Raw genomic sequence first — 23,708 nt, 5'->3', positions numbered from 1 at the left:
GCGCTGACAAGCATCCCAAGCATCCTTGGCGAAGGCTTGATTTCCCACAGATGCCGATCCCTGCCTTGGCGTCCCTGCTTCTCCATCGCGCGCGTCTTCAAGCAAGGCGGGTGTGATACTGTAATTTTGCCAAGAACAGGAATCATAAGGGGTCTTCATTTCCCGACTTACCATTATCGGGATTAACTATTTGTGCCCGCCCCCTTTTGCACTCTTTGGGCAGTTCCATGGTTTTGGCCGAAACTGACGCCTGCATTGTGAATTGTGCATCGGACCTGCAGCACGCACACGCCCGCATCTCCGGAGTCCGAATTACCTATCGAGCTCCAACTTTTTTCATTGAGGGCCAGTGAGTGGCTCAGTGAATGTGGGCGAGACATGTGAGGCGTTCTTTTCCCTCACTTCTCACTTTCTCAGGCCTCCCAAAAATCCGATTGATTCCATATCATTTGATTCCACCTCATCTAATACCCGGTCACTACGCAGCCGAGACCAGCTCTAGACTAGCTCGTGGCAGTGTTGACAGCAACAACAGCCACTGGAGCCAACAAAGGCAGACTGCACGCGTACGCACTCCACGTTCCGGCAAACTGACCAGACCAACGGGATTCGCGGCGGAGTTGGTAGGTTTTACTTACTCGCTTTGTGTCCTTTTACCGGAGTACTGGATATATAACTCACCGCCATAATTTAGCACCCCGATATCAATTCCCGCTTTACTTAACAACCCGACCGGTCTACTATTGCCAAGTAATTCTCGCAGCGATGGCGTCATGTAAGAACCCCAGAGATGGCATGGCCGCTGATCCTCCATCTATTGCGGCCTGGTACTAAACACAATAATAGATAACGCCTACCGCACCAGGATGCAAGCATCCAGAGAAGCCGGCCACAGCTCTCGTTGGAACTTCTTCTCTCACGGCTTGACCAGAAAAGAATCGATTCCACAGACATGGCAGGCGGGCAATGAGCTCGAAGGGCAGCCTCTCACCCCCGCCACCACTTCACATCCCCCAACCACGTCTGGGAGCGATGGAAAGGAAACAGCAACCGCCCATCCAGAACACCAACCCCCGAATACCGAAACGGGGGTGCCAGGCGTTGAGTCGGGACATACCACCACCATCACCCAGGGTGTTCTCCGCCGGCGAACTTCGAATAGAGATCGCTCCTCGGAAGCCACCACAGCACACGCGCAGCAGACCGAGAAGCCGAAGAAGCAGAGGACCTTCTTCAAGCACCTCACACCAAAGGAGCCGTTTACCGTGAGGAACCAGATCCAGCGGACTCTGTTCGGCTCATGGATCAACATCCTGCTACTTGCTGCCCCCGTGGGCATCGCCATCAACTACATACACTCGGTCGACCGGATCGCCGTGTTTGTCGTCAACTTTATAGCCATCGTACCCCTGGCCGCTATGCTTGGCTTCGCCACCGAAGAGATTGCGCTACGGACCGGCGAGACGCTGGGTGGGTTGCTTAACGCGACGTTTGGGTAATGCTATGTATGCCCTGAGATCGCAAGAGAAACCATACTGACTGTAATCAGAAATGCTGTCGAACTGATCGTGGCCATCATCGCTCTGGCCCACAACGAAGTCGTCATCGTGCAGACATCTCTCATCGGTAGTATCCTCTCCAACCTGCTCCTCGTCATGGGTATGTGCTTCTTCTTCGGCGGCCTGCGCCGTCAGGAACAGTACTTCAACACCACCGTCGCCCAGACAGCCGCCAGTCTCCTCGCATTAGCCGTCGCGGGTGTCATTGTCCCCACCGTTTTCGATATGGCCAGCAAGACCCCCCAATCCGATGTCGCCAAGCTCTCCCGCGGCACATCGGTCATCCTCCTGGTCGTCTACGGCGCCTACCTTTTTTTCCAACTCAAGACCCACTCCGCCGTCTTTGCCCAAGAGTCCCAGAAAGTCGAGGCCAAACCCTTCAGGACCCATAGCCTCAAGGAAGGCGCCATCGCCCAGGGCTTCGTCGCTCCGGCTGGTGTGATTGGCGGTTATGGCCTGCCATCGAGCTGCACCGATAACGAGAGGATGCGTAGCTTGCTCACCAACCCACCGCGCAAGAACCTGCAAAACGACGGTGGGAACGATGAAGAAGACGAAGGGGAGGAGCCCCAGTTGCATTTCAACGTCGCCGTGGCCACCCTTGCTCTCTCGACCGTCATCATCGCTTTCTGCGCCGAGTTCATGGTGGACGGCATCAGCGCCGTCACCGCCGGCGGCACCGTCTCGGCCGAGTTCGTCGGTCTAATCCTGCTGCCCATCGTCGGCAACGCTGCCGAGCACGCCACCGCCGTCACTGTCGCCATCAAGGACAAGATGGACCTGGCCATCGGCGTCGCCGTCGGCTCCAGCATGCAGGTCGCCCTCTTCCTCATCCCTTTGCTCGTCATCATCGGCTGGGGCATGGGCATGGACGAGATGGCCCTCAGCTTTGACCCCTTCCAGGTTGCCGTGTTGTTTGTCGCCGTCCTGCTCGTCAACTACCTCATTGCCGACGGCAAGAGCCATTGGTTGGAGGGCATGCTGCTGATTTGTCTGTATTGTATCATTGCCGTCTGTGCCTGGTGTAAGTCGTTCCCTTTCTTTCGTCGTGTTAACATGTGAGAATGGGTGCTAACATTGATGGATAGGGTACCCTGCGAAGGACCCCCAGTTGGGCGGAGAGGCCTGAGAAGAGCAGGCATGGATCACGGCTTTAATGGTTTACGCTGGAGGGGATGATTGGGAGGAGGGTTGTATGTACATATATCGATAGATTGTAATTATGGGAACAAGGAGGTATCGGGCGCGTTTGAGGCGAAGCAAATAAACGGAATTTGACACCGCCACATCGCTTTTCTTTTTCCCGATTTCTTATTTGAACTTTCCTCATTTTCGTTTTCATCACTATGTAAACCAGATAGATACCTGGGTGAGAAAACTCGACGTCAGAATAAGGGATAGAATACAACCTAGGTAGCCATGCATCAACCCATGCACTTCATCGTTTACCATCAAAAGGGGCAAATACAAGAACTGGTTTTCGATTTCTGTGCCGAATTAATTACAATACTAATACTCAAACCCTGTCTCTGAGCTGCCGTCTATCCCATTCCGTTCCAATCCATCCCATCCCATCCCATCCCATCCCATCCCAAAACCTAAAACCCAAACCATGCAATGTTACAAAGTACATATCTTATCTACTGTCCAAATGCTTCCCCATCCATGATCGAACGCAACGCGATCACCCAAACTTAAGTAGACCAAACCAACCCAATACATTCATTCTTCTGACAACACCCCCTTTCTACCCACCCCCCAAAACAGCCTAGTAGCCCAACAACCCAACAACTCCGTCATCAAATCACAATCAAAATCTCAAGTACTCCCCAAAATACTCGAATACGCATCCTCCACCTCGCCCGCCAGCTCCAGCAGCGCCACGATGACGATCTGGTGCGTCAGGTTGGGCAGCCGGTCGCGGTTGAGGCCGATCCACTCGAGCGGCGGGGTGGCCTCGCCCATGTCGCGCAGCTGCGGCGTCTCGATGACGGGCGGCTCGAGCGCCTCGTACTCATACCCGGACTGCGGCACCTTGACCTCGGCCGTGATCTTGTTGGTTCGCTCGTCCTGTTGTTTTTTGTCTTTCTCCTTTTTGTCTTTATTTTCGTCGACGGCGGTGGTTGTTGTTGTTGCTGTGGCTGAGGAGGAGGCGGCGCCAGAGGCGGGGAGCACCCCGGTGACTCTGATGGCCGTCACGTTGGGCAGCTCTCTGCCCCAAGTCTGGGCGAGCGTCTTGGAGTGGTTGGCCCACATGCCGCGGATGTAGCTGATGCGGCTGTAGTTCCAACCGACCTCGACCTTACCCTCAAAGGCGCTCTTGAAGATGTACTGGATGCGCTTCGACTCCGGCAGTTGCCAAGTCTGCATGACGGCCTCGACCTGTGGCACCTTGAGGATCGTCCCGCCGCGGGAGCCCGTCGCGCTCCGCACTACGTCCTCGACCGACAGCTCGCTGACCGACCTGGGCGCTCCGCTCTCCGCCCGGACCCCCGCGAGTCCTATGCGCAGCTGGCCGAGCGTGAGACCTAGGATGCTGTAGATGCGGCCGTCATCCTCGACGGAGGCAGCGAAGCGGGCTTGGGCGTTGAGCGCCTCCATCTTGAAGACTTGATGGTCTGAGAAGGAGCCGGGGAAGATGCCCAGATTAAGGGCTCTGAGGGTAACAACGACGTCCGTATCGAGCGAGATGGGCGATTTGAGGGCTGCGTCGTCACTCGTCGGTTTCGGGATACTCAGGCGCTGCATCACGCCCGGGGGAGCCGAAACCGACTTGCGCTGCATATACCGTTCGATCTCCTTGAGCGAGACCTCAAAGTTCGCCTTGCGCTCTTGCACCAGTCGCTGGAAAGCTTGGTATAGCGAGATGGCCTGGGCCGCAGAGGTCGTTGTGCCGAATACCTGGACAGCCTCACCGTCAAAGTTGGCCATTAGCCGATCTCCGCCCCCGTCTCTGCTGCGGCGGACGTTGTACATGAGGAAACCCAGTGAGGTGATGTCTGCAACGAGGAAAGCCTGGTAATCGAAAGCAGCCTTCACCCTGAACTGGCTGAACGTAACAGATGCCTGGATCAGAGGCGTCTCGCTGAGCGCTTGTTCCCGCTCCGGCCACTCTATCGCTGTCCGCAGCTTGAAATCATTGAGTGTGATGAACCCGCTCATCCTGCCGGCACTTTCAATACCGATCATGCTGAACCCGAGACACAGGTTCTGCTTCCAGTCTGATGTCTTCTTTGAAGAGATCCAGAAGTCGTTGATGGAGAATGTCGACCGCCCCAGCGCCTGACCAAGGTCCACGACAATCTTCAGCGCCGAGATGGAAATGCTGGCCGTCCAAGGAAAGGCGGCTGTCGCGGCGACCTGCTGGTAGCGCTGCACAAGATGCCCTTGGGATGTTTCCGTGACAAGTTTTGCCACTGGCCCAGCCGAGGGGTCCACGATCTTGCGCGGTAGCCAGATCTCGCGGAAGAGCAGGAAGTCCTGCAGCTGCTTCGCGTTGATTGACACCTCCATAGGACTGACCTTGAGAATCGCTGACACACCGCTGGTGCCGCTCAGATGCTTGCTGTTCAAGAATGAGAGAACGATCGACTGCACCCTAAAGCTGCCGGTGGATTCCCTCGAATAGACATGCTGCACCGACGCCTGAAGGCTCGTGAAGGCGCCCGAGATGGCGAAGAAGTTGCCCTGCTCCATCGACCGAACAGTGTTGGCCGTAAAGTAGACATCCTCAAAACTAGCCGTGGCCGCTACCCGCGCAATAGGCTGGCAGCTTAGCGAGAACTCTTGCTTGCAGATGCGCAGCCCCAGGTTGAGCTTCATGCGGCCCAGAACAGCCGTGGGGTCCGCAGTGAGGATGCTATCCTCCTCTGGGAGTCTGGGCTTGGCCGCAGCCTCTCGCGCTTGCGCAACTGGTTTGCTGTTTTTGGCGTCGCGACTGCTCACCACCTTTTTGATGTTGTTGCTGATGTCTACAACGAGTGGGACCACGGACGGATATAAGATATTGCTCGAGGCATCAATCTTGACCTCGGCATGGAGTGATGGGTCGTCCTTTCCGTTGTCCGTAAACTCTAGTTTCCAGGCGAGACCTGGCGATCTCAACGTTGTGCTGTCGGTTGCTTCGTCCAAACCCGGTTGCCCCTGTTTTCCGGCGCTGGACGGCCGTGTTGGTTTCGTGGCCGAGACTAGGTCCGCGGGGACCTTTTTACCTGTGAGATGCACCACGGCTCCAGCAAAATCGGCGTCCACGAGCAGAGATTCGAGTCTCTTTCCGCCGAGGATGTTCTTCCGTGGCACCTCCTGTGGCTGATCGGCGGCAGCCGGCTCAGGAGCCGTGACGCCCGGGTTCCAGTTTTGGGACGCTTGCTGAATGTTCTTAAAGGACAGACTGATGGAATCGTTCAGATGGGCTGCTGGTATGATAAAACCCGAGGTGAGCCGCACATCTAGGGGTTTCCCAACCGCCTGGAAAGCCAGGCGGCGGGCATCGGCCGTGGAAACGTAGGCGACGTTGAAAATAATCTCTGGCAGGAGCGCGGAGTTAGGGGACCGAATATTCTTGTCAGACGATGGGTTCGATATCTGGACCTGCAGGTCTTCGATGGTAAGCCTTGCCGAGTTTCTGGTTCGCGTGCCGAGCTCGATTCTCTGGAGTGAGAGCACGAGATCCTCCTTGCCAGCGGCCGGCATTTCGTCCGCTTTGTTGACCAACCAAGCCACCTGGATGTTACAGATCTCAAAGCTGTATGTGATGGAAGACAAAAAAGTGTCAATGATATCAGTCTCCTCTCCCGTTTCTGCGTTGTTAATAGCAATGCGTGGTTTGGATTGTCTGAGCTTCCGCAAGTACCCGAGCTCACGGGAAGTGTCGAGGTCCTTGATTTTGTTGCCCATGTAGCCCAGGACATCCACGACGGTGGAGATAGTGTCAGGGGATAGGTTCACCTCAAAGGCGTCACTCTTAACGTGAAAGAACCTCTTGTCCTTGCCATCCTCGCCGGCCTGCGAGGAGGCTGAGATCAGAGCACCGAATGCAACATTGCCACACGACTTCATGGCTTCAGCGCTGCCCCTTTGAATCTCAAAAGTAATACGGCGCAGGTTGACGTTGAATTCCGGATATAACAATACGGGACCCTGCTGTTCTAGCCGATTTGAGAGTCCAAGGTGGACGCTGCCGAGCGCAAAGGAGATGTGCGCCAGTGCCCCGGTCTCGGATTTCAATGGACTATTTCCAAATACCTCAAGCCCAGCAAGCGTCAGATGGATGGCGTAAGCCATAGTTTTCGGTTTTTTCTCCGTTGGGGCCACGGGCGCCTGCGGTTCTTCTCCGGTGACTTCCTTGACATGCTCCTGAATCGCTTTGACCTGTTGTTGCAGCTCATCGACGACACTGGAAATTTCAGGTCGGTTTAGAGCCGAGAGTAGACTGTACACGGCGGATGCATCTAGTTGTATCAACTCGACGGATGCAAAGACAGTCACAGAATGCTCTCCGTGGCCCATATGGCTTCTGATCCGTCCGTTGGTGGGTGGGATTTGCAGAAGCGAGATGCTTCTAGAAACATTATTGACTTTGACTTGCATATCATGAGAGTTCTCCTTGATGTCAAAATCGAAAATGATCTCTCGGCCGAAGTTAGCTGCCATGGCTGCTCTAGAAACTGTCCCATGGACTGTGTACGTGAGGGAGGGCAGGAGGGGCAGGCTGATGGTGTACTGGTCCATGAACAATGCTACGTTGACTCTGAAGGCGGATAGGCGATCCGCGAGCTTTTTGGAAGACGAGACAGGTCGAGAAGAGGGGAGCTGGTCCTTCAGCTTGTATAGCTGCGCGAACTCGTCCCGGACCAAGAGATCAAAGACCTCTGCCAAAGTGATGGGATCCTGCTTGACAATCAGGTTAAGATATTGATTGCTAGCTGCCGCCTTGATGGTATGGGAGTCGATTGTTTGGTTAGCCCGCAGTTCGTGTGAAACGAGGACGCTGGGCTTGTTTAGGATCAGCTTCGCAAGCTTCTGGTGGTTGCTTCGGAGGCTTGTGGTAGCAGAGTCGCAGTTGAGAATAAGGTTCGTGTCCGTCGTGTTGTTGGGCCCCTTTTGGATGAGTACCGACGTCTGAGCTCCGTGGATGAACGACGACGAGTAAATATTGACAGCCTCTAGGAGCAGCGACCCGTGACCGAGGGATAGGACACAGTGGATCGTGCTCTCTGATGATTGTTTTGGTGTAGCCAAGGTTTTGGGACCCGGAGACTCGGCCGGAGATTGATCGGATGCCCGAGATTGCATGTTCTTTGCCAGCCTCAGGATATTGTCTGCTAGCTCGCACAATTCCCAGTTCAAATTAATGGCGGCATCCTCACAGGAGACATTCAGGGTAGTCGAAGGGCCAGCCATTCCACCGATACTGTCCTTCTGTTTAGTTGCCGTGGCCGGTTTGCTCTGGAGTCTTGTGGTGAGGTCCGCTAGGGTGATCTCATTCTGCTTCGGTCCGGGATTGAGAGCAAGCAGGAAATGTTTGACCTTCACGACAGCAAGAGTCGGTTTTTCTTGGGCCGTAGGGTTGGGGCCTTCAGCCGACCGTCCAAATACCACGCCGAGAAGCATACTCTCCTCGATATTGTTCAAGTCCCAGCTCCTCCATTCTTGAAAGGCCGCGATCACTTCGTGTCTCAATTCCGCTGCTGGATTGGGGACTGGGACCAGGGAGTTGAGCATGATCTGCTCTGCTTCGGGTGGCCCCAGGACCGTCCACATCTGCCGAAGACGCATGGCCAGCTTCCAGGAGTCAAAGGTCCGCAGATGCTGAGGTGCGGAACGCAGGATCGCAGAAGGACGTATCAAGAAAGACGGATCAGGGACTTCTTGGCCCGCAGCGACAAGGCGGTGCACTAAACCTCGTACCATCATCTTCTCTTGTGATGATACTTTAGAGAAGAGCTCGTCGAGATCGGACACTAAGACGCTTGTGCGGTGAACCAACGACGCCAGGTAGTCGACCTTTCCGGATGATGTGCTGCCATGAATGTCGCCAACTTCCGCATCAAAGTATGTGACATCTTTGTTACCCAGGGAAGCTAGCACACTCTCGACTCGGATAAGAGCGTCAGCTTGGGAGCTATCCGTGCCACGGAGCCTCTCGGCAGCCGAGACCTCTACCGAGTCCAGTCTCAGGTGAAATGAGTTGCGAAACGCTTTTGACTGCGGCTTGAAAGCATCCTGCCAAGTGGTATGAGACCGGGATGTGAAGGAAAGCTTTGTGACTGAGACATCGTATTGGTCCTGCTCGTCGGCGGCCTGGTTCACAGAGTCTACTTCAGGAGAATTGATGAGCCGGAAGTTGAGGTGCGGCAGTTTAACCAGCAAGTCGTTAACCCGACCCTTCATTTTCTGGTTCTTTTGCGCATCGAAGATCTCTTTCATAGAGTCGATCTGCAGGGAGTCGAGGACGTCGTCTGGATCCGTTTGTTGGAGAGACGAAAGCAAGCTTGCCACATATCGCAAAGACGTAGGGTTGCAAAACGCGGTTAGGCCTGCCGGCAGTTCGAGAATGACACTGGAATAGGCAAAGTCTTCATTGAAAAAATTCGGATCAACGTCCTCCAGTTCGAAGCTGATTGAGTTTAAGTCAGCCGAGTCGCCATCTTGTTCTTCGATGCTCTGCATCATTGCTTCACCATGGCTGGGCTTGATGTTCTCAAGCGGGAAGTAAGGTGCGAAATATTGACTCGAGAAAGCAACAGTGTTGTGACCGGCATCCGGCTGCTCGTTTTGTTCTCCGGGCATACTGTAGAAGGCAGAATGGCGAGTTGATGGAGAAAATTCTCGGCCTTGCGCAAGCAAGTTGTGGCGTTCAGGGAACTTCCCTTTCCTACTCGATCGCCCCGATCTGAAAGGCTTGAGCACGCTGCTCTGTGCTGAACTAGAAACGGACAAGAACGACGATTTATGGCGCAGGCCGCGTGGCGGCCTCAAGCTCGTCTTGGACCGTAGGGACGATTCATCATCCTTGGAATTCCCCGAGAAAACCGGCATGGGCACCGGCGGTACACTCTGGGCAGGGGGGTCGACGATATCAGGAATGAAATCGTCATCCGCAAGGTTTGAGAGGACGAGAAACGGGGTTCTGTTTGTCCTCTGATCGTGCTTACGAACAAGATCTTGCTGAAGCTTCCTTTCCCCTGAGAAGTCCGCCTTGCGCCCAATGATGGCAACCCGCAGGCTGGTCTCTACTAGCGCGTCCGCCTCCACATCGTGCTGAGAGCGCGCTCTGTGCCTAGTAGCCAACTCTGCGTTCAAACAAGACAGCTTGATGTCTGGGATGTTGATGTTTGCTCTCCTAGAATAGTGTGACCGCGCCCAGTCGTTATAATTCACATCGATTGTCCCAGCTGAGAAGAGAAACGCAGCTTCTTCAACGTGGAGCCATAGGCGGACCGAATGGACGAAAACGCGAAGGAAGGTAACATCGTAAACAACGACCGAAGAAAAAGGCACCAGGGCATTTTCATCATCGTCAAACGTGAATGCGAAGGCCCTGCCTGCGCTGGTGAGGGTCGTCAAGAACTCTGTGGTGCAATCGCCCGTGATGGCGCCCAGTGATAGATCCCAATTGCACATGTAGGTTGGTTCTGCCGGAGGAAGGCCAAAGAGACGATGACCATAAACATTGAGGCCATCCACAAACATCTGGGTGCTCGATGTTGCGCTGATTGGGGTTTCTGCGCCGGCTTCAGTATTGCCCAACGAGAGGTTCAGTGGGGCCACCACCAACTCCAGGTCCATGTAGTAGTTGGTGAAACGCAAATCGAGACACAGACTTGCAGTATCGATCTGTATGTGGCGGTTGGAGGAGTAAAGATTGGCTGGAAGCAGAACCTTTGGATCGTCGGCCCTGATGCTGAGGATGACATCCAAGTCATTCGACTTCTTAGGTGGTGGCTTGCTGGCAAGCTCGGCATTCGGATCATTCTCCTTCAAGCGCAGCATGTCCTGGTATTCCTCCATTGTTCTGAAGTGAAGATCGTCGCCAAAGTAGTTGTCCTTGACCATGAGGCAGTAGCGGATGGTGAAACCATGGAGGTTCGCCGTCGGCGACTGCCCACTAATATTCAGGACCAGGGTGTCGGTGTTTGCAGACGAGGTGGTCGCATTATAATGGTAGGCACCCTGAATAGCTAGACTCTCGAGCCGCCCAACTTCCTTGGAGGTGAGGAACTGTGCATATGTGTTCCACGGCGGCAAGTGAAGATCGATCATAGCGGTGTCGGCACGGATGTCAAAGGGAACGTCATTTTCGCTTGGTCTGTATTGGTCGATTGGGATGCATGTTTCGCATCTGAGAAGCGGACTAGAGATGATGAGGTATGTGTTATCTTCCAAGTCGGTTGGATTGTTGACAATGTTTGCATCGTTGAGGTTCAGAAAAAGCCGGACATCCTGGAGTTGGAGATTGAGATGGTACTTGAAAGGAGTGAAGACTAAATAGTCGGTCAGTGGCCCACTCGTCCAGTCGTCCACGAGATCGATCAGGAGGAAGATATGATCTCGTAGAATGTAAAGCTCCAGGTCGTCGGCGTTGATATTGAAGTACCATTGACGAAGAGCGTTCCAACTCAGCGGCGTAGATAGATCGCAGGATATCCTGTGCCGGTTGGATCTCAACAGAAGCTCGTGGTTGATGCTGGTTGTCACTTCGGTGCTGGGCAGGTCCACATCGAGAGTGCTGGTGTACCCGGAGGCGCCGGCAATCATATCCATAGAGTAGGAAACAGTTGCGTTGGCAGGAACCTTCAGGTCAAGCCAACCGCAAGGTCGTTGGTGCAGTTCAGCAGGCGGATCTGACTTCTTAGATCGACGGGCCTTCCGTGTGTCATTGCCTCCTGGCTTGGGCGGAGCGGGCTCTTTGCCCTTCCACCTCCAATTCTTTGACGCCTCTCTTACCGGGATGCGGATGGTCGTGGCGTCGGTGAGCTCAAGATAGAACTTGAATTGCGTTGGCACCCGATATGCACCTGGGGCTAAGGGTCGGGCGGGCACCGCGTCCTTGCAGAGACTAGGGACGAAGATGCGCTGGAGATCTGCTCGATGCCTATCGGCCCAGGGGCCGTAGTTGACAGAGCCCCCGTTTACGGACAAGGTGATTGCCCAAGCAGGGGGTTCGGCGCCGTTGATATTGGGTGCTTGCTCCAAGATTTTCTCCTGCAGCGATACGGTGTTTGGTCTAACTTGGCTCGGCACGTCCCAAAATAGAGTCAAAGACGCCTCGGGGCTATCCAAGAGCGTTGGGACGGCTGCATACTCGGAAGATGCCCATCGAGACTTTTGGTCTTCCGCATCGTCGGAGAGATATCGTGACAACCCTTGCCATCGGCCAGCGCCAGGTATCTGGCTAGCAGAAGTCCCAATCTCTCTACTAGAGGGGGCCAGCGACTCGACAGATTTATTCCAGAACGGAATCATGTTCCTGAGGCCTTCACGAAGCCTGCGCCTTTGCCAATGGAGAAAAGACCGTCTGGGGCGGGAAAGCGACGCTTGGGCCTGGGCGGCCTGTTTATCTCGGACGGCCCGGTCGGGTTGCTCTTCTTTGAAATCCATGTTGTCTTTCATTTCAATAACGGGGTTCTTGAATTTGAATCGGAAGTATTGACGATAGGGATCGGGCGTCTCGGTCTCAGAAGCATCGATTTCACCTGATAAGGAGGTTGTTTTGACGATTAGAACAGCCTTGGTGTTTTCGTTGCCCATCACCATTGCCGCCTTGTCGCAAGTCAGGTATATCGGTAGAAGCTGCAGGAGTAACGGTAGGCTAGCATTATTGTCTGCACCTTCACCATGTTCGGAGTTGGACGAGCCAGGGCTAGGCGCGGGGTTCCTCTCCACGCTGTTGCCGGTATTGTCACCCGTGGCGCCTGATCCTTCCGGCTTGACTGAGAAGCAAGCTGGGGATGAAGACCTCGCTGGCCCCTGTTGCCGACCCGACTGCCTCCGACGCAACTGGACAGGTTCTGAGGCTGCCGACCCTGGGCCGCCCTGTCCTGGACCGGCATCATGACGGATCGCCGCAGAATCGGTAAGCCCGGAAAGAACAGAATCGTATGCAGGACTCCGGTTGTATATAAACCACTCCAAACCCCTGAGAGATACCTTGACACGGCATGGGAGCTTTGCAGAGGGTTCTTCCGTGGCAGCATCTGGGTGCTTTTCACCCCCTTTTCGTTCCCCCACATCCACCTCCCGGACCCTGCGCAGCCAGTACGCCCAGGTAATGTGCCCGTTTTGCACTAAAATCGTCTCGTTGTTGCCGTGGTATCGAAGACCCGTGAAGAAGATGCGCCCGGCGAGCAAGGATATTTGGAGGGCTTTGATGTCGATGTAGACGCCATACTGGTGCCATGTGTATGTTCTGATTCCCCAGGAAACGATGGATGCGAATACCCGGTTAAAGTATAACAGGGAAAATACTGATCTGCTATCAGTCAGCTCGGAAACGGCTATGTGAGGGCGGTCGGATTGGGGGATACTGACAGCACGCCACAAGCAATCAGGACCCCAAGGAACGGCCTGGAAGGAGGGAATATGTTAGAAATTGGACATCTTAGGAACTACATCGGGAATTGGATCGGAGTACATACGGATGGAATTCGATCCCATCGCGCGAGAAAGGGTCGCTGTTCGACATGCTCACCGCGAGCCGGAGCGCTGCTGTTAAGCTCTCTCTCTGTTCTTCCCGAACTGAGCCACCACGAACCTCCTAAACCACAAAGAGGTGACTTGGGTCGCCCTCCATGCCCCCGTTTGTAGTCGAAGAGGGTAAAAAAAAGAGAAAAAAAAAGAATTGAATAAAGGCGGTTACTGCATAGTAAATGGCGGGGCCAGAGCAGCGGATGCGAGTCACTTCGTCGAAATCACTTTCTCGTCCGAATTTGAAGTCGCGAACGGGCGCGCGACTGGAGCTCGCGAGTCACTGCAATTGGCGGCGTGCATGGAAGCTTCAGCAGAATGGATCAGAGGAAGCTGCAGGGCCAAGGCCCCACTGATATTCTGAACCGTGCGTCTTCAAGTGGGACAAGGCTCGGGGGGACTTATGGTGGGGCCGGGGAACTGCGCTGGTACTGGACACTCGGCTCCTTCAGAGGGACAAACCCCTGTCCATCCCGCACTCACGATGTTTGGCTTCCCGTCCGGGGGGTGTTGGAGGAGTCGTCATCCATTCCACCCTAGAGCCTCGTTTCCTCAACGATACGCCCCGCGCCGCCTAATGACGGCTTTCTGAACAAACCCGGATCTTGGAGTTTTGATGATCGGAGGCCCCCCAACAAAATGAGGGGAGGCACAGGACAGAAATTCGAGGCGGCAGCGACCGTGATCGCAGGCGTCGCGTCCCTCGTCGCGACGCTAATGTCCATCGTGTATGAGGCAGCTCTTTTCTTGGCTGACCGCCCTGTCGTATAAGTTTACTGACATGCTGGTCCATCTCTTGGAATAGCTCGATATGGCTGCAAACGTAAGAACAGTCCGATTGGGCCCCAGTGGTTCGCCTACTTATCGCAACTACCTTACAGGAAGAACTACCGGAAGCCCCTATTGCAACGATATGTGGTTCGCATCCTGCTCATGTATGGCCGCGAGCTTCACCTTTGTATTATCGGCGCGCTGACCTGCGCCTAGGATCCCCATATACTCGGTTGCTTCCTGGACTAGCATGGTCTCACGGACAGCGGCCGACTTCCTCAGCCCTATCCGAGATATCTACGAGGTACTGCCTGTTTTGGCGCTGTGACTGGCCGGTAACTGACTTGCCTAGGCTTTCACCATCTACACCTTCTTCCAGCTGTTGATCAACTACCTCAGCGGTGAACGAGCTCTCATCATCATGACCCACGGCCGGGAGCCGGTTGACCATCTATGGCCGCTCAATCATGCTCTTCCGCGCGTTGACATATCCGACCCACACACATTCCTCGCCATAAAGCGTGGTATTCTGCAATATGCGTGGCTGAAGCCGACCCTGTCGCTGGCGGCGATTATCATGAAGGCTACTGGCACATATCAGGAGGGCTACATTGGGCTTAATTCGGGCTACTTCTGGAGCGGCATAATCTACAACATTAGTGTCACCATCAGTCTCTACTCGCTGGGGCTGTTTTGGGTCTGCATGCACAACGACCTGAAACCCTTCCGGCCGGTCCCCAAGTTTCTGTGCGTCAAACTCGTCATCTTTGCCTCGTACTGGCAGGGCTTTTTGCTATCCATCTTGGTCTGGCTGGGCGCCATCCCAGACCAAGTCGAAGGCTACACCCCCGACAATCTGGCCGCAGCCATTCAGGACTTCTTGATCTGCATAGAAATGCCGGCGTTTGCGGTCGCCCACTGGTACGCATTCTCGTGGCATGATTTTGCGGACAACCGGATCGCTTCGGCCAGGATGCCTGTGTGGTATGCGGCAAGAGATGCTTTTGGAATCCGCGACCTCATTCAAGACTCCAAGGAGACCTTTTCAGGGGACAAATACGGATATCGTATTTTTGACTCTGGAGACAAGATTATGGCCCACGAGGCTTCTCGCTCACGACTAGCTCGGATTAAGGACGGGATGCGGTATGAACGAGGAGGCAAGGGGAAATACTGGATACCAAGGCCGGACGAGATCAACCAAACGACACCCCTCTTGGGAGCCAACGGCGAGCCAAGCAGGAGGAACGGGTCCCTGTCCCCACACACCAACAGCCATGAGGAGCCGATACTTGATCCCAGCGAGGAGCTTCTCTACGAAAATGCGAGGAAGCTTGAGTACGGAGACTGGAATGTGAGTGGTCAAGTCTCTTTTGTCGCTAGAACCTGGTCAACTAATAACATGCCCATAGTACCCTGTCATCACAGCCAGTGAGCCTGCAAGCGTGCGGTATATGTCGCCACACCCCAGCCTTTATCAAAACACGCCCACCGGGAGCTTTTATCAGCGCGCTTCGTCGAGCTCAGTTCCGACCCTGAATCCAGATGCCCCTCTAGAGAGGCGCAAAAAGCAGGCGCCGGAGGGGCCCCAGGCGGGCGCCGGAGACAGGAAGGGCAAGAAGAAGGAGCTTGCTGAAGCCCAAAACCCCGGCTCGACGCACGAAGCAGGCCTGGACCCCCTTGAGATCGCGTATGGTCCCACCATTGGGACACATACAGAGATTACCAAGGACGATTTCAACGTGGATACAGACAGCGGGCAGCACAAACCTCACCAAGAAACTGCGAGGCCCGCCCGGCAGACTCACGTCCCACGGGACGACAATGACTCGACAGATATATCCAGCGACGCGGAAGAGCAGGGGGAAGACAGCGGGATGGGTCGCAGCCCTAGGCCGAAATACGGCCTCGATGGAGAAGATGAGTTTCGGAATGTTTGGGGGAGGTGATAGGTAACGACCTGTCCGCTTCATTTTTTCGCTGAGCGCGGAGTTGTTTGGGGACGTCATTTGATACCCCGTCAGCCTGAAGAGGCTATACTTCTGTATATGTACACGGATGGATTGAGCATTGCACCGGAGTTGTTGTGGGATCTGCGGTATTATAAACGAGTTATACCGTTTTTTTTATTCATTCGCTACTGGTAAAGTCCGCTAGCACCTTCATACAAGCAAGGTATTCGCTCAACACCATTACGTTCCGTCTCAACATTCATGGCATCATGGTGTCACAGCGGCAGCGCATTACCCGCCGATGACACACTTGGGACACCCTTCCCCAGCGTCAGCGTCGGAACAACTTTTCGTCGACACGGCGTGTTTTGACGTTGCCAGTTTGGTCACCTGCCCAATCAAAGCCGGCTTCCTACGATCGAGGCGTGTCTAGATGCTCACTTTGGCCACCCGTCGGAACACTCAGCTAGGTCTAGCACACCGAATGGCTCATCACTCCCATGTGTTTTACCCATTCGCCGCCTTAAACAACGGTCTAGGCATCGACCTGGTAAAAAGAGGGGCCAATGCTTGGCCTAATACGTCAACCCGTCCATCCTGCACACATAACAGAGGCCCAAGCTCCAGTCGTTCGCAGAGAGCTTCTGCAGTCCGCAGCTCTGCCCTATAAACAGCGGCTCTGGCAGCCCCGTTCCTGCTTTCCTCAGCACCATCCTGTGCATACATTCCATCAATACCTCACACCCATACACACACAATTTCTTTCCAGCAAAGCTCAAGCATCTGCAGAATCAAAGTACACAGTAAGTGCATTGTTCCACAAAACTCTTCACTCCCAGACTACCCGCCAGGTGCGGGGTTCCTTTCTGCCCGGATTAGGTGAGGAGGGGCAAAACAGGGCTTGACCCTCGGCCGCCCAGTTGTAACAGCCGGCGCACAACAGGGGCCAATGGAGGGGCCGCAGATCGATATCGCATTGCCCCACCATTTCTTTACCCCTCCTTCCTCCCCACTCTGTTCACTTTTTTCCTCCCTCACAACCGCAATTTTAAAGGCTCGGAACAGCTGGCTTTTCCACTTCCACTGCCCTTCGCGCCTTTCCCTTCACCAGTCTCCTCCCGTTTATTGCTATCGGTCGAGGGCTGAGAGCTGATCCACTGAGCAGGACTGCGGGATCCCTGCCACACCTCTTAGGCCCGCCCAACTTTTTTAGCTAACCGACTTGACCTGGGGAAGAAAAAAATTCTCTCCTCTCTGGAGATTCTTCACCAGACATCCAACACACCCATTTTAGCAGGTATCCTTCAATACCGCCAAGATGGTGAAGTAAGTCCTGCTTCGAGCTCCCCTTGTCCACACCCTCGATCGAACTCCCTTGTCGCGCATTTGCATCGTTTGCGATGCGCGTCTTTGGCCTTCACTACCCCGCCCCGGAGATAAGACAGCCACCCGGTGGCGGCCAGAGTCGAGGGAAAAGATGCTGACCATGGCGCCTCAACAGCTTCACGATCGATGAGATCCGTCAATTGATGGGTGAGTCCGCGCAGGCCGACTGGCTCATGCCTCCGGATCGGTTACTGACTCGGCCACAGACAAGCCCACGAACGTGCGCAACATGTCCGTCATTGCGCACGTCGACCACGGCAAGTCCACTCTTACCGACTCCCTGCTGGCCAAGGCCGGTATTATCTCGTCCGGCAAGGCCGGTGAGGCTCGGGCGACAGATACCCGAGCGGACGAACAAGAACGTGGTATCACCATCAAGTCCACGGCCATCTCCCTCTACGGCACCCTTCCCGAGGAGGAGGATCTTAAGGACATTGTTGGCCAGGCTTCGAACGGTAGGTCTTCTTCCGGCACCGATTTAGGCAAGTGGCAGAATGCTGATACCTGCTGCAGGCAAGGACTTCCTCATCAACCTGATCGACTCGCCCGGTCACGTTGATTTCTCTTCCGAGGTCACTGCTGCTCTCCGTGTCACCGACGGTGCTCTCGTCGTCGTCGACACCGTTGAAGGCGTGTGCGTCCAGACCGAGACGGTGCTCCGTCAGGCTCTCGGTGAGCGCATCAAGCCCGTTGTCATCATCAACAAGGTCGACCGTGCGCTCCTCGAACTTCAGGTCTCCAAGGAGGATCTTTACCAATCCTTCTCCCGTACCATTGAGTCGGTGAACGTCATTATCTCCACCTACTTCGACAAGGCGCTCGGTGATGTTCAGGTCTACCCTGACCGCGGCACTGTCGCTTTCGGCTCCGGTCTCCACGGCTGGGCCTTCACTATCCGTCAGTTCGCGACCCGGTACGCCAAGAAGTTTGGTGTTGACCGCAACAAGATGATGGAGCGTCTTTGGGTGAGTGATTCGCCGTTTTTATACATGTGACCAGCTTCATCTAACAAAATGTAGGGCGACAGCTACTTCAACCCTGCCACCAAGAAGTGGTCTAAGTCCGGCACCCACGAGGGCAAGCAGCTCGACCGTGCCTTCTGCCAGTTCATCCTGGACCCTATCTTCAAGATCTTCTCCGCTGTCATGAACTTCAAGAAGGAGGAAACTGCCAGCCTCCTCGAGAAGCTCAACCTCAAGCTTTCACCCGACGACCGTGAGAAGGAGGGCAAGCAGCTCCTGAAGGCTGTAATGAAGACCTTCCTGCCGGCCGCCGACTGCCTGTTGGAGATGATGATTCTCCACCTCCCTTCGCCCGTCACGGCTCAGAAGTACCGTGCCGAGACCCTGTACGAGGGTTCTCCCGATGACGAGGCCTGCGTGGGCATCCGTGACTGCGACCCCAAGGGCCCGCTCATGCTCTACGTCTCCAAGATGGTGCCAACCTCCGATAAGGGCCGTTTCTACGCCTTCGGCCGTGTGTTCTCCGGTACCGTCCGCTCCGGTCTCAAGGTCCGCATCCAGGGCCCCAACTACACGCCGGGCAAGAAGGACGACCTGTTCATCAAGGCCATCCAGCGCACTGTCCTCATGATGGGTGGCAAGGTCGAGCCTATTGACGATATGCCCGCGGGTAACATTGTCGGCCTGGTCGGTATTGACCAGTTCCTGCTCAAGTCCGGTACCCTCACCACCAGCGACACGGCACACAACATGAAGGTCATGAAGTTCTCCGTGTCGCCCGTCGTGCAGCGGTCCGTGCAGGTCAAGAACGCTCAGGACCTTCCCAAGCTTGTCGAAGGTCTCAAGCGTTTGTCCAAGTCGGATCCTTGCGTCCTGACCATGACTAACGAGTCCGGCGAGCACGTTGTTGCCGGTGCTGGCGAGCTCCATCTCGAGATTTGCTTGAAGGATCTTGAGGAGGACCACGCTGGTGTCCCTCTCATCATCTCGGACCCCGTCGTCCAGTACCGTGAGACCGTCGGTGGCAAGTCCAGCATCACTGCCCTCTCCAAATCGCCCAACAAGCACAACCGTCTGTACATGGTTGCTGAGCCGTTGGACGAGGAGGTTTCCAAGGCGATCGAAGATGGCAAAATCACTCCCCGTGACGACTTTAAGGCGCGCGCGCGTGTTCTTGCTGATGATTTCGGCTGGGACGTCACCGATGCCCGCAAGATCTGGGCTTTCGGCCCTGACACCAACGGCGCCAACTTGCTCGTTGACCAGACCAAGGCCGTTCAGTACCTCAACGAAATCAAGGACTCTTGTTGTTTTACCCGGTTATCCAGATGGGGCTACCCGTGAAGGGTCCCCCGTCGCTGAGGAGCGCCCATCGCGCAGCATCCGGCTTCAACATCTCTTGATGTTACCCCTACACGCCGAATGCCATCCACCGCGGTGGGTGGTCAGGTCATCCCTACCGCTCGTCGTGTGCTCTTACGCTGCCGCTCTCCTGGCCGGAAGCCCGCCCTTCCTCGGAGCCCGTCTTCTTGGTCGAAATTCCCAGGTGCCCCGAGCAGGCCCATGGGTGGCGTCTACGGTGTCCTTACCCGCCCGGAGAGGGCCACGTCTTCAAACGAGGAGCAGGCGCCCCCGGTACTCCTCTCTTTCACCATCAAGGCCTATCTCCCCGTCATGGAAGTCCTTCGGCTTCAACGCCGATCTGCGCCCAAGGGCACCTCCGGCCAGGGCCTTCCCCCCAGTCTGTCTTCGACCACTGGCAGCTTCTTCCTGGTGGCTCTCCTCTGGATGGTACTTCCAAGGTTGGCCAAATTGTGCAGGAGATGCGCAAGCGCAAGGGTATCAAGGTCGAGGTCCCGGGCGTCGACAACGTAAGTTTTCACTTGGGCGTTTCCATCCAGCCGCAGCTGCTAACGCATTACCTAGTACTACGACAAGCTTTAAGCGGTGTCTTCCGATCAGCGTGTAAGTCGCTGCTTCACGCCCTCAGCGCCATAAGAGCCGAGTCGCTGGGACAACTTGTATTTTCCAATGGCTGACGGGCCCAAGGAGCATGAGAGCAAGCGAATACAGGAGAGACAATGGTGGTGAAGGGCAACCCACGGAGAGTCACTGGCACCCAAGCCTTATCGCCCCATTGATCCCGGCCTATTTGTAGTAACGGAGAAATGATTTATTACGGTTACCCAGGTCAAATAGCATCACATTGTTGATGGTGTGAAGTGACTTGACTAGTCGTAAATTGTGATGGTCTTGTGAAGTGCTTTTTTTATACCCATTTCCCATATCCGACTTCAAGCCAGCAAAGATATCTTCCCATTCATGGGGACCTATCCCCAGCGCATCTTCCGTAAATGCTTGGGGCATCCATGACACCAGCCCCGCTTCATCATAGTTCATGCTGTACACTACTTCCAAATCATACATGCATATTTCGCTCATTCTTTGACACTCTTTATCATTGCCAAACTGACGCCCGCCCACCCAGCCTAGTTAGTTTGTCACGCTCGTCATCTACCTCTCTCGCCCCGCCCTGCTCTGGTTGCGGTGGCAGCGGTGGCGGTGACGACGGCAGCGCTGGGATGTGAGGGTGCTGTACACCCAGCGAACGGAGGCGTTTGGAGAGGAGTCCCTCTGTTGCTGCGCCTGGTTCTGCACTTCCTGTGGTGGCGGTGGCGTTGGGGTAATGGTTGTCGTTGTCGCCATTGTTGTCGCATCGGTGAGTATTGTTGCTGGGGTGTGCGCCACGGACGCCGCCGTAGCCGATGTCGCCTTTGTTGAGCTTACTGTAGGTTGCTGTTTCGGGTTTGGACGCGCCCGTCATCTCTAGGCCTGGCATTGGTGTGGGGGTGCGGGAGTGGCCTTGTCCGGGGCGGGTGATGGGGATGGCGTTGAGGCGTCTGAATGGGTTGGGCTGTGCGTCCTGGGGGTGATGGTCCTCCTGGTCTGGGTTGGGGAAGGGGTTGTGCTGCTGCTGCTGCTGCTGCTGCTGCTGGTAGAGGGGGTGCTGGCTGTGTCCGGGGAAGCCCAGGCTGCGCCGACGGAAGGCCTGCTCTGCGGCCATGGTGGCGGCGGAGGGCATACTAGTACCAGTGGCGGTGGCGTGGATATTCATCGTCGATAGCGGGCGCATCACGCGCACTGGCTTGTAAGGGGCAAATCGGGGGTCCGGGTAAGTAACCTCGATGCGGAGCTTCTCCTTGCCGTCGGGGACGCGGTTGGCGAAAACGACGCGGATGGAGTTGTAGAGATAATGGCGCCCCTTGGAAGGGCAGCATATGTGTAAGTGGAGGAGGTAGCGTAGAGTAGGACGATCGGAACCGAGAGTCGCGGCGTATTTAGGGATTCCTGTTTCGATAATGGGCCCCGCTGAGTAGCTGCGCTGGCGGATGAATGTCTTGGTACCGGGCTCCATTCCTGCTAGGTCATACGGTATGAGGAAGAGTTTGACGGCGGTCTTGTTTTGGTTTTTGATGACAATCTGTAGCTGGCCCTTCTCCGGGATGCGGTAGCCTCCACCAGGGGGCGCCCTCGGTGTTCTGGAGGGCCGCTTAGACGTCGTGGTCTTGGAGGCCCCATCGCCGTCTGAAAGCTCGGCTGGGATTTCACGGGCCCGCGACCCTTCTTCTAGCGTGCTCTTAAGATCTTGGTACCGAGATTGCAGTTTCCTCTTCGCCCGCTGCGACTCTTCAGGGTTTGGCAACCCGTTTTCGAGATCAATCTGGCCAACGTAGGGACTTGGCCCGTCTTCCACCTTGTTTCCCTCGGAGGATGTGCTGGAGTAGTTGTAAAAGACGGCCGAGAATGGCAGCGTGACATGAGCTGGGCAGCGGAGGCTCGCTTTGCACTTTCCAAGACCGAGAACCCCAATCTGTGCCGTGAATTCTAGGGGTCTGGAGGGAGTGGTGGACATGCGGCCTCTGAGGATGCTTTCTTCGTAAGAACCCACCATAGATGCATGGTGTAAGAGGGAGGCTTCCGAACCGAGCGACGGCCGCCGGGACCGGAAAGGTGTGGGCGTTTGTGGGGAGGTCCCGGCGAAGACGAGATTTGGGGTCGAACTTAGGGACCGCCGGGGCTGGTGTGCTTGGTACGGATAGGTGCTCTCCCGACGAAGGGGTGACTGCCTGTGGCTGGCTGAGTTTGCAAAGGGCGAGTGACTGAAATTGAGGGTATGGCGCCGAGGGTTGCGAGGACTGCTTGCGTCTATGTTAAAATTATCGAGCGGCAAGGTAAAATCGAGGTCCTCGTTGCTTTCTGACTGAACCAGGGGGCTCGTTGGCGGCTGATAGGCAAAGCTCGAAGAGAGCGAAGAGCTCAAAGAAGGAGGGCCAGATCTGAAGGCCTCTCTTCGATAATCGGCTCTGCGCCTGGCGAAGTCGAACGCCACATAGTCCCTTGGGGGGGATGTGGCCGTCCATCCAGCGTTGGCAGAGGGAAAATGAATCTCGCTGTCCGGCAAGATAGTGTCCTTTGTGCCTCCCGACCGTGGAGACAGCTCTACCGGAGTGAAGTTTCCGCTGTGGAGGGCCGACCGTGGGCGTTCAATATTCAACCCTTCCTGCGATGGTGAGCCGATACTTTGCTGGCCCTGCTTGTCCGGGGTGATGGTGGGCGCAGGTAGCAAACCAGGAGAGCCCGAGCCTGCCAGCTGAGGCGTCCTAGGTGGTGAAGCGCCTTTATTCTGATGGAACAAAGATTCTAGCTTTTCTTCGCTCATCCACGAGGCACCGAAACTCGGCTGGGGTTCACGATGTACGTGGTGATTCGGGACCCAGGTCGGGCTCTCGCCTCGCTTCAACCGCTCGATGAGTTCGGCCCTATTGCAAACCGCGTGAGAGACGGCCTCCTGGGGCGTGGATGGTCTGGGAGGGCTATCTGGGACGGGCCCTTCACAAAGTTCGGTCCGGATGCTTTCTTCTGAAAGACGGCGGGAGTGCTGCCACCTGGCGATTCCCGGTGGTGTTTGTATCGGGACGGGGGCAGATTCGGGGCCTTGTGAGCCGCCATCCCCCGAACCCCCCCGGCGTATATCGTCTCCATAGAGTAGAGGCATTTTCGAGCTGTGATGTTACAGACAACAATGGTTATGGCTATGACGATGACGATGACGATGACGATGACGATGACGATGATACGGACTCCGGTCATGGAAAGGCGGAGGTTCTACGCCACCCATACCGGCCATCCATCCATGCTTCTTCCCCGAAGCGGCGAACAAAAAACGTGACGGTAGTTGAAGGCGGTGCAGTGGTGTGCTTTGTGGGAGGTAGTGGAAAATAAGTCGGAAACAAGTCACACAAGACCCAACAGTGGTTCCAGTTGGCGGGAACGCGGCCCAGCGGGCGGAAAGGTGCGAGAGAAGGATGCTGGATCCCGGTCGGTACTTT

The 23,708-nt window shown here is 55.6% G+C and overlaps 5 protein-coding genes across 5 annotated transcripts; 3 read left to right on the top strand and 2 right to left on the bottom strand.

Annotated features, from left to right (window-relative positions):
- Positions 1 to 765: 765 nt before the first annotated feature.
- Positions 766 to 2,688, top strand: CHGG_04625 (uncharacterized protein; the record flags this gene model as incomplete). The annotated part of the gene is made up of 4 exons (XM_001223838.1): positions 766 to 775; positions 847 to 1,495; positions 1,550 to 2,583; positions 2,648 to 2,688. 4 exons carry the CDS (start codon positions 766 to 768, stop codon positions 2,686 to 2,688), a joined length of 1,734 nt encoding a protein of 577 aa, XP_001223839.1.
- A 689-nt stretch (positions 2,689 to 3,377) lies between these two features.
- On the bottom strand, positions 3,378 to 13,245 carry CHGG_04624 (uncharacterized protein; the record flags this gene model as incomplete). The annotated part of the gene is made up of 2 exons (XM_001223837.1): positions 3,378 to 13,086; positions 13,199 to 13,245. 2 exons carry the CDS (start codon positions 13,243 to 13,245, stop codon positions 3,378 to 3,380), a joined length of 9,756 nt encoding a protein of 3,251 aa, XP_001223838.1.
- An 813-nt stretch (positions 13,246 to 14,058) lies between these two features.
- On the top strand, positions 14,059 to 15,967 carry CHGG_04623 (uncharacterized protein; the record flags this gene model as incomplete). Its single annotated transcript, XM_001223836.1, has 3 exons — positions 14,059 to 14,070; positions 14,371 to 15,372; positions 15,431 to 15,967. The coding sequence occupies 3 exons, from the start codon at positions 14,059 to 14,061 to the stop codon at positions 15,965 to 15,967; spliced, it is 1,551 nt and encodes a 516-aa protein (XP_001223837.1).
- Positions 15,968 to 17,585: 1,618 nt separating this feature from the next.
- CHGG_04622 (elongation factor 2) lies at positions 17,586 to 20,262 on the top strand (the record flags this gene model as incomplete). Its single annotated transcript, XM_001223835.1, has 5 exons — positions 17,586 to 17,811; positions 17,870 to 18,321; positions 18,376 to 19,624; positions 19,822 to 20,189; positions 20,245 to 20,262. 5 exons carry the CDS (start codon positions 17,586 to 17,588, stop codon positions 20,260 to 20,262), a joined length of 2,313 nt encoding a protein of 770 aa, XP_001223836.1.
- Positions 20,263 to 20,776: 514 nt separating this feature from the next.
- CHGG_04621 (uncharacterized protein) lies at positions 20,777 to 23,374 on the bottom strand (the record flags this gene model as incomplete). Its single annotated transcript, XM_001223834.1, has 1 exon — positions 20,777 to 23,374. One exon carries the CDS (start codon positions 23,372 to 23,374, stop codon positions 20,777 to 20,779), a length of 2,598 nt encoding a protein of 865 aa, XP_001223835.1.
- Between the last annotated feature and the right edge of the window lie 334 nt (positions 23,375 to 23,708).

The sequence above is a fragment of the Chaetomium globosum genome, genomic scaffold, assembly GCF_000143365.1.
Source record: "Chaetomium globosum CBS 148.51 scaffold_4 genomic scaffold, whole genome shotgun sequence".
In the NCBI taxonomy this organism is placed as follows: domain Eukaryota; kingdom Fungi; phylum Ascomycota; class Sordariomycetes; order Sordariales; family Chaetomiaceae; genus Chaetomium; species Chaetomium globosum.
Note: the sequence above shows the minus strand (reverse complement) of the source record. Positions and strands in the feature narration are given on the sequence as shown.